At 46.2% G+C, this 14295-nt stretch overlaps 2 protein-coding genes and 1 non-coding gene across 4 annotated transcripts in view; 2 read left to right on the top strand and 1 right to left on the bottom strand.

The window, feature by feature from the left end:
• Positions 1-3634: 3634 nt before the first annotated feature.
• On the bottom strand, positions 3635-3797 carry LOC116890494. The gene has a single exon (XR_004386681.1). It is a non-coding gene; the product is annotated as a U1 spliceosomal RNA (small nuclear RNA).
• Positions 3798-6420: 2623 nt separating this feature from the next.
• Positions 6421-14295, top strand: part of Znf251 (zinc finger protein 251) — a 28133-nt gene continuing 20258 nt past the window's right edge. The window contains exons 1-3 of the mRNA XM_032890775.1: positions 6421-6527; positions 6758-6890; positions 7222-7335. Of these exons, the coding sequence (XP_032746666.1) occupies positions 6498-6527; positions 6758-6890; positions 7222-7335 (277 nt within the window). The 5' untranslated portion in view covers positions 6421-6497. The remainder of the gene's footprint in view (positions 6528-6757; positions 6891-7221; positions 7336-14295) is intronic.
• Positions 7245-14295, top strand: part of Arhgap39 (Rho GTPase activating protein 39) — a 151560-nt gene continuing 144509 nt past the window's right edge. For both annotated transcript variants that reach the window (XM_032917606.1, XM_032917598.1), the window contains exon 1: positions 7245-7335. The gene's annotated coding sequence lies outside the window, so the exon portion shown is untranslated. The remainder of the gene's footprint in view (positions 7336-14295) is intronic.

Raw genomic sequence — 14295 nt, 5'->3', positions numbered from 1 at the left:
GGTATGGTGGAGGAGAAAGCTTGTTGTAGATAAAAGGAAGAGCACAGCCAGAGGCAGGGACATCTGAGAGAATCCTGAGCAGACATGACCCCAGCCATGTGAGGAGAGCCATACCCAGAGGCCAGGAGGGTAAAGAGAGTAGACAAAAAGCCAACTGGGTAACCAAAATGGCTGGATTAAGTGGATTTCTATTTTATAGACATTTTACTATGTGTAAACACAAGTAGTATACTTTCCACTTATGTGCGTCTGCGTCTGTATGAGTATCCGCATGTGAAGGAAGCCAGGACCTGGAATTACAGACGGTAGCGAGTGGTCACCTGATAGGAGGGCTGTGTGAATGAAGAGCGAGGACCTGACCACTCAGCCACCTCTGCGGCTTGCACAAGCTTTGCTTTATCTGTCTTAGCAAGAGCCTGTTAGGAAGCCCTGTTCTTTCTGAACATTCAATATAATTACAAAGGAATTGTCATAGCCACCCACTGAGACAGGCACCTTCAGCGGGTGACCTTCTGCGTTAGTATACCTTCAAAGTATCCTTTCATTTTCAGAAAGGAAAAAAAACCTTTTGTTCCAAGCTGAGCATTTAAAGAGATACTCCTGTTCTTCACATTCATTCTTGTACTGAGCACGCTCAGGGACGACGTACTCTTTAACTGAACACTCTTTTAGGAGAGGGCCAACCCCTATAAGAATATGCATAGGCTCCCTGGATTAAATCTTTATGCTTCCTTTCTTCCCAGAGGGCGTCACTTTACTTCCCCCCATTCCATCGCCCTGCAGAACACTGATTCAGAGCAATCTGAACTGCGGTCTCCCGACACAGTTTCTAAGAATCATCTAAACTATGGTTTATTTACTTGTATAGTTTTGGAGTTTGAATTGATTGGAAAGGTCAAATAAAAAGAAAACAAAAAATATAGACATTGTTTTATAACTATAATCTCAAGTCAACTGCCTGATGCTTTACCCAAACACCACACACACACACACACACACACACACACACACACACACACAGAGTTGGTAAGAGAAAATAAATATTTTAAATAATTTTGATCATAATGAGAGGGAGAAAAGAATCTCTTCCCCTCCACCATGACTGCACCAGCATTACAATTTGTAGAAAAGATTAATAAAAGTCAGAGAAGCAACTTAATGGTGGTGACCCTTAATCCTAGCACTCAGGAGGCAGAGGCAGGCAGATCTGAGTTCAAGACCAACCTGGTCTACAGAGTGAGTTCCAGGACAGGGATACACAGAAAATCCCTGTCCTGAAGAAGAAAAACAAAGAAAGAAAAAACAAAACAAAAACTCAAAGTAGCATGTAAAGATTTATTTGTACATTATCAAAATCTTGCCCTGGGTAACTGGCTGCTCCTCTGTCAATGGCTTCAGGTTAGTCCCACTCCAACCTAAGATTCCCTGGAGAAATTTTAATTATACTTTTTCAGATTGATTTATTTCATGTATATGAGTCCTCTATCTGCATGTACACCTGCACGCCAGAAGAGGGCATCAGATCTCATTACAGATGGTTGTGAGCCACCATGTGGTTGCTGGGAATTGAACTCAGGACCTCTGGAAGAGCAGTCAGTGCCATCTCTCCAGCCCTTAGACTTTTTTTTTTTTAATTTTAGGTATATGAGTAATAGTGCTTGAATTCTTTGGGGTGTGTGTATGTGTGTGTGTTGTCGTTGTTATTGTTGTTGTTGCTGTTGTTTTCAAGACAAGGTTTCTCTGTGTAGCCCTATTTGTCCTAGAACTCAACCTGTAGACCACACTGGCCTCAAACCCAGGGATCTAACTGCCTCTGCTTCAAACGGGCTGGGATTAAAGGTGTGAGGCACCTTTAATTATATTTATTTTTATTATTTTGTGTGTAGGAGTGCTTATCTACATGTATGTATGTGCACATGTATGTCTGGTGCTAACAGCCAGAGGAAGGCACTTGACTTCCCAAGGACTAGAGTTACAGGTGATTGTGAACTGTCATGTATGAGCTGGGAATTGAACCTGCCACCTCTAGAAGAGCAGTCAGGGCCACTAACACCTGAGCCATCTCTCTAGTAACATGGGTTTTACCCCACAGAAGTCCACTCAAAGTTACCTACTGAGGCAAGAGAAGCTCAAGTTAGACGCTAGCCTGGTCTACATATTGGGACTGTCTCATAACAAACACCACACACATGCACCACATACCACACACACACACACACACACACACACACACACACACACACACACACGCAAAGGGTATCAGGACATGTATGTTCCCAAGCCACCTCCTGATGCCAGCAAGAGTTTGAGGTCTCCATCAGGAGATCTAGATTTGTAGCAGAGATCTCTCTTAACCTCCACAAGTAAATTCCCTAGGGATTAGGTAATGGCACAGTACAGTCTGTGTTTTCTTCAGCAAATACCAGCATCAATTACAGCAAGTTTCTGAAAAACAACACCCTCCTCCCCCCAAAACAAAACAAACAAAAAAAACCAGAAAAAGGCAAAAGACCCTCTAGTTAGTAGGGAATTCAAACTTTTCTTGTCAGAAAACCAGCAGGAGCAACAGAGTAGAAAATGTCTTAAAGGAGCTGGTGACCAGGCCAGCTCAGTCAGTCAACAGGGTCTCAAGGGAGGGAGTGAGGATTGAAAATAAAAAGACAACTAGACAAAACTAAAACGTGACTTTAGCCAGTGCTGAGGTTGAAGCACCTTTATTTTCTCCCGGTCTGCTTTTATATCGTCATAGGTACATCAAAAAAACATGGTCAGTTCTTAGATCAAAGACAAAGTAATAATTGAAGTAGTAAACAAGGAGATCACACAAGATAGTACTTAAGTTCAGTAGTAAACAAAGCTCCATGGTCACTGTTTTTTTTTTTTTAATATTTATTTATTGTATATAAGTACACTGTAGCTCTCTTAAGACACACCAGAAGAGGGCATCAGTCACCACATGTTGCTGGGATTTGAACCCAGGACCTCTGGAAAAGCAGTCAGTGCTCTTAACCACTGAGCCATCTCTCCAGCCCTACTGTTTCTAATATTCTTATCTGAGCCTACTTCCTTGTCCAAGCCTAGTGACAAATGCCAAATTCCTAGAAACGATACCAAAAGCTGTAAACAAGCTGGCAAATGAGAACGTGACCAGTGACCAAAATCTCTGGTCTGAGTTTTTGTCTTTTGTTTTTTGAAACAGAGTTTCTCTTTGGAGTCTTGGCTGGCCTTGAACTCACAGAGATTGCCTTGCCTCTACCTCCTGAGTGCTGGGATTAAAGGATGCATCACTACTGCCCTGAATAATAGACCTGAAAATGCAGGCGGATCTGTGAATTCAAGGCCAGCCTGGTCTACACAGTGAGTTCCAGGATAGCCAAGGCTGTTACAGAAAGAAAGAAAGAAAGAAAGAAAGAAAGAAAGAAAGAAAGAAAGAAAGAAAGAAAGCAAGCAAGCAAGCAAGCAAGCAAGCAGGGTTGGGGATTTAGCTCAGTGGTAGAGCGCTTGCCTAGGAAGTGCAAGGCCCTGGGTTCGGTCCCCAGCTCCAAAAAAAAAAAAAAAGAAAAAGAAAGCAAGCAAGCAAGCAAGCAAGCTAGCTGATTAATTAAACTGGTAAACAGGAACACCTTCTTGGGATGTTTGGTTTACAAAAATGCAGTTCCCACTACCACAAATTTTGCAGTTGAGTTTCCTACATTTGGGGAAATTGCAAGGGTCAGTTCATTTGGAGTGCAATGGATAAGACTTGCCCTGGGAAAGCTACCTTCAAGATCACGGCATCTCCCCTGCCAGGTAAGCATATGTGTTCTTTCTTTTAAAAAATTTTCTTTTCATAACCATGTATGTATTTTCTTTAATTTTTTTTTTCTCTTAATTTTTGCCTCCATGTATGTCTGGGCGCCGTGTGCATGGAGTGCCCACAAAGGCCAGAAGGGGGCATCAGATATCCTGGAACTGAAGTCACAGAGGCCAGAAGGGGGCATCAGATACTCTGGAACTGAAGTCACAGAGGCCAGAAGAGGGCATCAGATACTCTGGAACTGAAGTCACAGAGGCCAGAAAGGGGCATCAGATACTCTGGAACTGGAGTTACAAACAGGTGTGCATTATGCCGGTCCTGGGACTTGAACCCCAGTGCTCTGGAAGAACAGTCGATACTCTTTGGCTGCTGAGCCATCTTTTCAGTCCCAGTTTACTAAATTCTACCTAAACAGAAAAAGGAACGGGCACCGTGAAGATGTATCAACGTAGTAGTTTATCCCTAAAAGGTGTCTGTCTGCCTTGTCAGTGTGCCCAGGCACTACCTTAAGGCTGGTAGCCCAACAGTGAAACACTACCATCAGGCTGACCTTTCTCTCTGTATCTGTTTATTTACAGATGCTGCCTGCTAGAAGTAGGTAAAGTTCTGTACCAGTAATCACGAGCTTTCGGTCGCCGACCAAGTTATCGCATATTCCCAAATGTACAGGAGTGCTGCGGCAGGGGGATGGGAGGTATCAGTCAGACAGGCTTCCAGTCTGTATACTCCAGTCCAGTTTGTATACTCAATCTCTAAAACAGCAGGGTGGGGCAGGCAAGCAGGTTTTTAAGGACAGTGATGCATCCAAGTCATTCTGTTTCAGGTAGCAAGTGAAGCCATGCTTGGTAATTAAACCAGTACAAACCATGCTTTAAGTAAACCACTAAATACACCGGCAAGTCACTAACAATTGGTCTTTGCTATTTCACCACTTCACAAAGATTCAGGCCTTAGGTCTGCTCTGGGAGAAGACAATACACCCCAACTCTCTATTCACGACCATTAAATAAAATAGACCATTAAATAAAACACCCGGCCAGCCTCCGGAACTGTTTAGTTACTCTGGTCAGCAGTATCGAGTAAAAAGAGAACCTGCAAACTCAGAAACAGAATCAAAGGAAGCTTTGTAGCCAGGAGGCTACTCAGGAGACCCAGGCAGAAGAATGGAAGAAATCCAAGGCTAGCCAGAGAGCTACATAATGTCCGTTTGAAAAGCAAACAAAGGCTTGTTCTCTTTGGCCTAAATGCCCACAGGTACAATTGAGATTACATCAAGACTACTTTTCCAACAATTTCCACAACTTTTAAAAACATTCTATTATGACAATAAACTTTAGGGCTGGAGAGATGGCTCAGCAGTTAACAGTACGTGCTGTCTAATCTCCGACGCTCAAGTTTGTGTGCAGAGTGCGCAAACTATTTTGGGAGAAGATAGTCCTCGGTTTTAAACAATCTTTCTTTGTCCTGCCCAACTCTACCTCCTTTGTTTTACTAAGTACTTATTTTCGAGACGGAGTCTCTTTCAATAGTCCAGGCAGTGCTGAAATTCTCTATGTAAACCAGGCTGGTCTCGAACTCACAGAGATGTGCCTGCCCCGCCCGGTCTCTCAAGGGCTGAATTAAGCCTCGATGTTTTGGCTAGACTGGGCTTGCACTATATTTCACACTGGCCTGGAATTCTCAATCCTCTTGCCTCAGTTGCCCAAGCACTGGGCTTACAGACTTGGGTGCCACAAACACCCAGCCAGGGTGTTAGTTACTTAACCTGTGCTTTATTTGCAGCCAAGTACAGATCTTATCTGGTTGATCCAGAGCACAGTCCTGCCTAGCTCTGGCAGCGTCCTGGCGAGCATCTCCGAGTCCCGCCCAGCCCGTGCGTAGGGGCGCCGGTCTCTGAGACCCTAAAGAAGCTCCGGAAGTGCGCGGCGACCGAACCCGCGCGTGCGCAGCTTGGCTGTTCCGCCCCTAGTCAGCAGTCAGCTTGCCCCCTTAGCGCGGGCCAGGCTGGGTGTAGGTGGATGCTTGGTCCACAGCGCCCTGGCTGAGGTGAGGCTGTCGCTTTGCAGGTGGGCAAGGACAGCCAGTAGACAGGGTCTCGGCCTGGCTGCCTCTGCTTCTGGCCAAGGACGCTGATGATGCCGCGACACCTGGGAGGAGGGATAGTGGAGGAGGCAGTGGTCGCAGCCAGAGGGGCCACCCAGCAGCGGGAGAACCCGCGGGAGGGACAAGCGGCTGGCGGCGACGCGGCCCTGGGAGGCATGGATGTGAAGAACGATGGCCTTTAGGTTTTGCCCAGGGCTAACCCTCGCCGCCTATTTCGTGTCCACTCACACCCGCAACCCTGTGAGGCCTATCGCCCTGAGGCCCGCAGCCTTTTCCAGGCTGGCCCTCTAAGGCTGAGGCGGTGCTATGCGTCCACTCTTGGTGTCCTGGTGCATGGCTGGAACTGCCAACTTGCGCCGTGCTTGGGGCAGTTCTCAGTTTGGATAGCAGCACGGGACAGGTCGGTCACACGCTGGCTCTCGAGGCTTCAGGACACTCCAGAAGGCCACTTCCGAAGCAAGGTCTGTCGTCCTCTTCTGACCATCTGTCCACTGCCCCAGCCGAATGGGGCTGAGTTTGTCTGTTTTCTCTCCCTGAGAGTAAGTTGGAGAGGCCTCAGGCTGGGGCTGCCTCCTGCTTGCCACCGATCCCAACCCAGATGGCTGCCAAGTCCTGCTCCCGGACTCCGGTGAGTTATTCCTTCTCTCTAGTGCCCTGTCTCAAGCTGTCTCCTCTAGAGCTGTGAAGTGGCCAGATAGTGAAGTTGGAAGAGCTCAGGATGCAGACTACTGCCTCTTGTAAGAGTAGCACTCTGTGTTCAGTTGGGCCTTGCCTGATCCACCAGTCTCAGTTCTGCTACCCCAGCAGGGATCAACAAGGCACATCCCCTGGTGTACTGTCGGCATATTGTCATTCCAGGGTGAGATGCCTCTGACCTTCCAGGATGTGGCTGTGTACTTCTCCAGGGCGGAAGGGCAGCAGCTTAGCCCCCAGGAGCGGGCGCTGTACCGGGATGTGATGTTGGAGAACTATGGGAACGTGGCCTCACTGGGTGAGAACTACCCTGGAGTCCTAGCTCACAGTGGGGAATCTCAGAGGGACACTTAGGCAGGAGAAGGGAAAATCCTGCTCTTGTCCCCAGGTACCAGTCTACGTAGTTCTAGGGACTTGTTTTCCTTGTTGCCAGTGACCTACAGGGCCATTCCTTTCCCCAATGTAATGACAGAGGCTGTAGGCATTTGACCTCTCTTGCCCCTTGGCCTCCCCTGACCAGTGTGCCCACGCAGGCAGAAAACCCTATCTAGTGAGGAAGACCCAGCAGACAGGGTTCTGCTCAGTCCCACAGGCTGCAGCAGCTCATCCAGGGTCCTCACCCTTAACAGGATTCCCAGGCCCTAAGCCAGAGCTGATCTCCCAGCTGGAGCAAGAGGAGGAGCTGTGGGTCCTGGATCTTCTCGGGGCTGAGGAACCAGAAGTCTTGAGAAGCTGCGGGACAGGTGAGCATAATCTAGATGCTCAGGAGTGGCCTGCCAGCCCCGCCTTCGGTGGCCGGGAGTGAAGGCTAGACGTGAAGGCAAGTATGGTAATGGTGTACAGTCCAGCGGGGGAAACATAGCTGCTGGGTGCACTCCTTTGCCTTGTAAGGTCTGTTGGCTTTGCCTTAAAACAAAACAACCAAACAAAAACCAATATTGTGGTTTCCGGTCATAACGTGCTTTGTTGTTTTATACCTTCATTGTTTTCCTATAGAAGACACTTTTTCTCCTCACACCAGCTACGTGGTCTGTATCATACCTCTTTCTCCTTCAGCCCTCAATTTCTCCTGTTCTCTCTCTCCTTCTTGGGATTAGGTCTCTAACACCTAGGATCATAGTCATCCTTCCCAGAGCCTTGGCCTCTACAGTAGCTGGGACCATAAGTACAGGCCGCCATGCTTGTCGTTAGTGTTTTTATTATGTCTCTTCAGTTGCTCCCTTCCCTTGCCTCAGCCTGCTCCTGTAGCTAGGGCTGGCCTTAAAGTTGCTGTGTAGGTGAGGATGGCCTTGAGTTCCTGATCCTCCGGCCTCTCAAGTGCCAGGGTTAGAGGATGTACAACCACACCTGGCCTTTTTATGTTTTGTTTTATCATATGTGAGTACACTTCAGACACACTAGAAGGCATCGGATCTCATTACAGACGGTTGTGAGCCACCATGTGGTTGCTGGAAGAGCAGTCAGTGCTCTTAACCGCTGAGCCATCTCCAGCCCCGTGTGTTTGGCTCCTCTTGTCCCTGTCTGTCCTGTGTACTGTTCCTCACTGTCAGTCATGGTCTCTCGTTTGCTCTTATTCTCTGAGTTAAGTACATCAAGTGTTTGCCTTTATTCGTCGTCGTTGGTCCTTCACCACAAGTGACTGCATCACCGTTTCTGAGGGGCTTACTCAGAAAAGCTCTTTTGAATAATATACCCTCCATTCAACGTTTATACCCTCAATTTGGGTACACGTAATATACCCTCAATTTCAACGTTTTACACGTTTGAAATTGGCTGTATGGAGCTTTTCTGAGATTGGGAGCTTAGATGGTAGATCTGTAATTTTATTTCCTTAAAGATGTTTATACCAAGGCTTTATGAAAGCACATTTCACACTTTTTTTTCAAATACCACTTTTGCATATGTGTACTGTAGCACAGGTAACTGCAGAGGTCAGAGGCAGCAGATCTCCCGGAGTTACAGGTATCGTGAGCCGCCCAGCAAGGGTACTGGGTACCAAAGCCAGGTCCTCTGGAAGAGCATGTGTGCTCTGAACTACTGCGATTCATCTCTCTGGTCTGCCTTTTGTTTTTTTAATTTTGGGGTTCTGTATTGAACTCATGTATGCTAGGCAAGTGCCCTACCAATGAGCTATATCTGGAGCCCTTTTTGTCTTACTTTATTTTGAGACAGGGTCTTCATTGCTCATGGTGGCTTTAGACTCATGTTCTATTCTAGGCTGGCTTTGAGTTTGAGGTCTTACCTCAGCCTCCTGAGAAGTGGGCATTATAGGTACACTCTAGTATGTATTTCATGGATTTTTTCATATGCTTTATTAACATTTAGTTCAAAATGTCCTTTTTTGTTTGTTTTTTTTGTTTGGTTTTTTTTTTTTTTTTTTTTTTTTTTAAAGAAGGGGTTTTTTTGGGTTGCTTTGGCTTTCCTGGAATTAGCTTTGTAGCCCGGGTTTGCCCCGAACCCCCAGAGATCCCCCTCCGTCTGCTTTCCAAGTGTTGGAATTAAAAGCATACGCTGCTCCCACTACCATCCAGACTTTTTTAAATACAAATCTTTGGCTAATCAATAATTGGACATGTGTGAGTTTCTAAGCAGTTGTTTTTCTAATTATCTTATTGTTTTCAATTTATTCTATAATTCTATTGTGGTCAAGCAACATCTGTATAGTTTTATTCTTGTATTTTATAGATGTCGTATGACTTCCAGGTCTCCCTTAGAAAGCATGCTATGTATTAATAACTTTTTGTTGCTGTGATTGAATGCCCTGACAGAAAGCAACTTAGAAAAGAAAAGGATTCCTTTATTTTTGGCTTGGAGTTCCAGAGGGACAGGGCCCATGATAGAGGGGAACTCATAGCTGCAGGAGTGTGAGGCCTGCCTGTCAATCAGGACAGAGTGATCACATGTCATCTGCAAAAGGGGGTGTTGAGACACGTGGATGGGGACAGGAAGTTCTTCACCATCCCCTAAGGGTTCTATAACTGTCTTAGTGTTTTACTGATGTGAACAGACACCATGACTAAGGCAACTCTGATAAGGACAACATTTAAGTGGGGCTGGCTTACAGGTTCAGAGGTTCAGTCCAATATCATCAAGGAGGAAACATGGCAGCATCCAGGCAGGCAGGGTGCAGGAGGAGCTGAGAGGTCTACATCTTCATCTGAAGGCTGCTAGCAGAATACAGACTCCCAGGCAGCTAGGGTAAGGGTCTTAAGCCCATGCCCACAGGCCACACCTATTCTAACAAGGCCACATCTCCCAACAGTGCCACTCCCTTGGCCAGGCATTTGCAAACCACCACAACACCTTTCCCCAGTGTACCACCGTAGAGACTAAGTATTGAGAGGCTGTGGGAGACATTTCTCATTCCAACCACAACAATATCTATGTAAAAAAAGATGGGTGCTCTGTAGTCATAGGGTTGTACATTGTCTTTAAGTCGATGAGGCTGACTGTGTGGGTCACGGTTTCCGCACTTTTCCTGGTTTGTTTGTTGCTGGTTTGCTTGTTTAATTGTTCTTTCAGTTGCTAGGATTATCCGAGGATGGGACGTTGTCTTTCCCTTTGACTTAGTCACTGTCTGCCGGCTGTTTTGAGGCTGTGGTACTGACTTGCTCCTATTTGGCAGATACATTTGGCAATTTGGCATTGTAGGAGATGCTGGCCAAGCAGCTCCAGCCTGCTTGCTGCTTTTGTTAACATGGGGTATCTATTTAATTCCAGATGTGACGGTTTATATTCACACCCACGCACTCACACTCACACACACTCATACACATACACACTCATACACACACACTCATACACACATACTCATACACACACTCACACACACACTTATACACACATACACTCATACACACACATATACACACTCATACACACACTCTCACACACATACACATACACACTCATACACTCATACACACACATACTCATACACACACTCACACACATACACACATATACTCATACACTCACACTCACACACAAACACACATACATACATACATACATACACATATATACTTATACACACACTCATACTCACACTCACACACACATATATACTCATACACACACTCACACTCATACATGCACACATTCACGCACATACACACATATACACACACTCACACACACACACCTGCACACATTTAAAGTGTCTGTCTTCCAGATAGCACACAATAGGGTTCCATTTTCTGTTCATTCTGTCTTTTGATTTCTGTGTTCAGTCTGTTAGTGGTTTTTTGTTTGTTTTGTTTTGTTTTTGTCGTTCCTGCCACCCCCATCTAATACCCTGACACAGACAAAACCTGCAGGCAAACACCAATGCACATAAAATCATGGAGTTTGGAAATACACACACATGTATGCTCCCAGCATACGGAAGGCAGAAGCAGGAGTACTATTCATCTAGTCCAGGCTGTCCTGGGCGGTGTGGCATGGTCCTGTTTCAAAGCAAACAGAAAAGTAGGAAGTTTCTTTGATTTACCGTTAAATCACGGTAAATTGTAGTAACTGGGATCTGAAATGTTCCCCAGGGCTTGTGTTGAAAGCCTAGAGCACCACTGAGGGAGGGTGGGAACTTCAGAACCTGGGGTCTGTAAAAGGTCACCGGGGGCATGCCATTGAGGGAAATATTGAGACTCCAACCTCTTCCTCTTTCTTTTTCTTCCTGGTTGCCAAAAGGTAAGCAGGCCTCTTCCACCCTGTCATGATGCACTGGATGCTACTGTGTCGAGCAGGGATAAGTAGCAGCACAGAATGTCTAACCTGAGTATAAAATAGTTAATTATCCCAGGGGTTTTGCCATGGTAACGGGAAGCTGATCAATGCAGTTGGAGATAGCTGTATATAGTTTATTTAGAAAAGAGAACTATGAACTAGGTTATTGTGGCAGGGCTTGCCCAGCATGAACAAGACCCTGGGTTTGATCCCCAGTATGGGATAAAACTAGACCTGGGAGTGTAGACCTGTAATTTTGGCACTTGGAAAGTAGTGGTAGGAGGGTCAGAAAATTAAGTAATCTCAGCTATCTATGAGTGAGTTTGAGAGCCAGCCAGGGCTATAAAAGACCCTGTCTCAAAAAAGCTTGACACATTGAAGCAACTTTTGTGGCCCTCAGAGAACAGAAGTCAAAGTCACTGTGTAAAGTAGGGACTGTCTGTGAGTGACAAATTTCTGGATGCTCAACAGAGACTCGCATGAGTTGAAAACCTAAATGGCAGGTCAGCAGTGTCCCCAGTGGGTAAAGGCACTCACCCGCTGAAATCAATCATTGGACCCCACAACTTAGATTGTAGAAGAAGAGAATCAATTCCTTTCACGGGACAGTACACACTGGACAGTACACACTGGACAGTACACACAGGACAGTACACACTGGACAGTACACACAGGACAGCACACACTGGACAGTACACACAGGACAGTACACACACAGTACACACTGGACAGTACACACTGGACAGTACACACAGGACAGCACACACAGGACAGCACACACAGGACAGCACACACAGGACAGCACACACTGGGCAGTACACACAGGACAGTACACACTGGACAGTACACACAGGACAGTACACACTGGACAGTACACACAGGACAGTACACACTGGACAGTACACACTGGACAGTACACACTGGACAGTACACACTACACACAGGACAGCACACACTGGACAGCACACACAGGACAGCACACACAGGACAGTGGACAGCACACACAGGACAGTGGACAGCACACACAGGACAGCACACACAGGACAGCACACACTGGACAGCACACACTGGACAGTACACACTGGACAGTACACACAGGACAGTACACACTGGACAGTACACACAGGACAGTACACACTGGACAGTACACACTGGACAGTACACACAGGACAGCACACACAGGACAGTACACACAGGACAGTACACACAGGACAGTACACACTGGACAGTACACACAGGACAGTACACACAGGACAGTACACACAGGACAGTACACACTGGACAGTACACACAGGACAGTACACACAGGACAGTACACACAGGACAGTACACACTGGACAGTACACACTGGACAGTACACACTGGACAGTACACACAGGACAGTACACACAGGACAGTACACACTGGACAGCACACACAGGACAGTACACACTGGACAGTACACACAGGACAGTACCCACTGGACAGTACACACAGGACAGTACACACTGGACAGTACACACTGGACAGTACACACAGGACAGTACACACTGGACAGTACACACTAGAACATACAATAAATACAAACATTTAAGGAAACAAACAAAAAAACCACCAAAAAACCAACCAGCCAAACAACCAAAACAAAACCAGAACCCAAGGAGGCACTGGGAAGAGGGAACATTTTTCTGAGTTATACCTTCAGGAGCTTAACCAGGACCTCATAGTAAAGATCACAGGAAAAAGAAAGAAAATTATGTTGAAGTATGTTAAATTGTATCCTGACTTAAGACAGCTGCTCTTCAAAGAAGCAAATGTCCCAGTGCCTAACTGGCCTGAGGAAGGAGAATTCCAGCACCCTCTAGCCAGTCTGTGTGTGCAGCTGTCTGAAATTCAATCTCATGGGAAGTGAAGATCTGTGGCCCTCTCCTCTCCCCAGCCCTGAGCATGTTACTGAGACCTGCTCGCACAGCTCCTTCCCAAACACATCTGCTTACCTATCAACAGAAACTGAAAGGCAAGAAAGTATTCTTTCTGAGGCATACATTACGCAGCCCAGGTTGGCTTCCGTCATAGTTCATAGTTCTGCTTCTGACTCTTGATTGCTGGATATACATATATCTGAATGACAGGAGTATGTCAGGGAGATCTCATGGTTCTCATGCATACTTGTGTTTTTCTGTGCAGTTTTCTTTGGAGGAGACCTGGCCAGTGGGGTTTAGCGCTGGCTAGGCTGGAGTTCTGCCTCTGTGTCTTGGGATAGCAGGCACGACGTATGCACGGACAGCTGTAGCTCTGTAATAGCTTAATTCGCTGATGTAGGTATGGTTTTGTCCCTTCATTGTTGTGTCAAGCCTTCTGTTCACTGCCTGAAACCCTTCCTAGGGGCCACGTTAACTTGAGCTTCACTCATCCTCGTTTTGAAATTCAAAAGGTTCCACACCGATTGCTGTAAGACTTGATCTTGCCACTTGTTTCATTCAGCCTTTCCCTTCTGCGTGTGACCATGTGATCCCTTGAGTAACAGAAAAGGACCTGCTCACCTCCTTCCTGGGATATCTGTTTCCTCGAGTTATACGTGGATTTCCCTCAGATTTGAAGCTGTTTTCTGTTTTGCATTAAGCCGCTTGTTCAGTAATCCAGACTGCAATTAGGAAAGATGATTGTGTTACTAAGGTTTTATTTCTTCAGGTATGACCAGCCTCCTTTTAAAAAAAACCTTAGAATTAACTTTCCAAAGCAAAGAATAGTCTTTAGCGAATTTTGTAGTAGGTAATATGGCTATCCAGAACCAAGACTCTAGCAGCTTCATCCACCCATAAACATAGACCAGGGATCTCTCTTATTGGAAAGGAGGGGATCTCAAGGCTTGGGTTGGAAACCTCAGAAGGCAGCCAGTACTCCTGGAGCCTGAGAAGAACAGCATCTCTGATTCGTGACCACTCAGTGACTCTTGATTCCTTGACCTGCCCTTTGGTGAGTACCACAAACTACAGAAA

The sequence above is a fragment of the Rattus rattus genome, chromosome 1 (assembly GCF_011064425.1).
Source record: "Rattus rattus isolate New Zealand chromosome 1, Rrattus_CSIRO_v1, whole genome shotgun sequence".
Lineage (NCBI taxonomy): Eukaryota > Metazoa > Chordata > Mammalia > Rodentia > Muridae > Rattus > Rattus rattus.
Note: the sequence above shows the minus strand (reverse complement) of the source record. Positions and strands in the feature narration are given on the sequence as shown.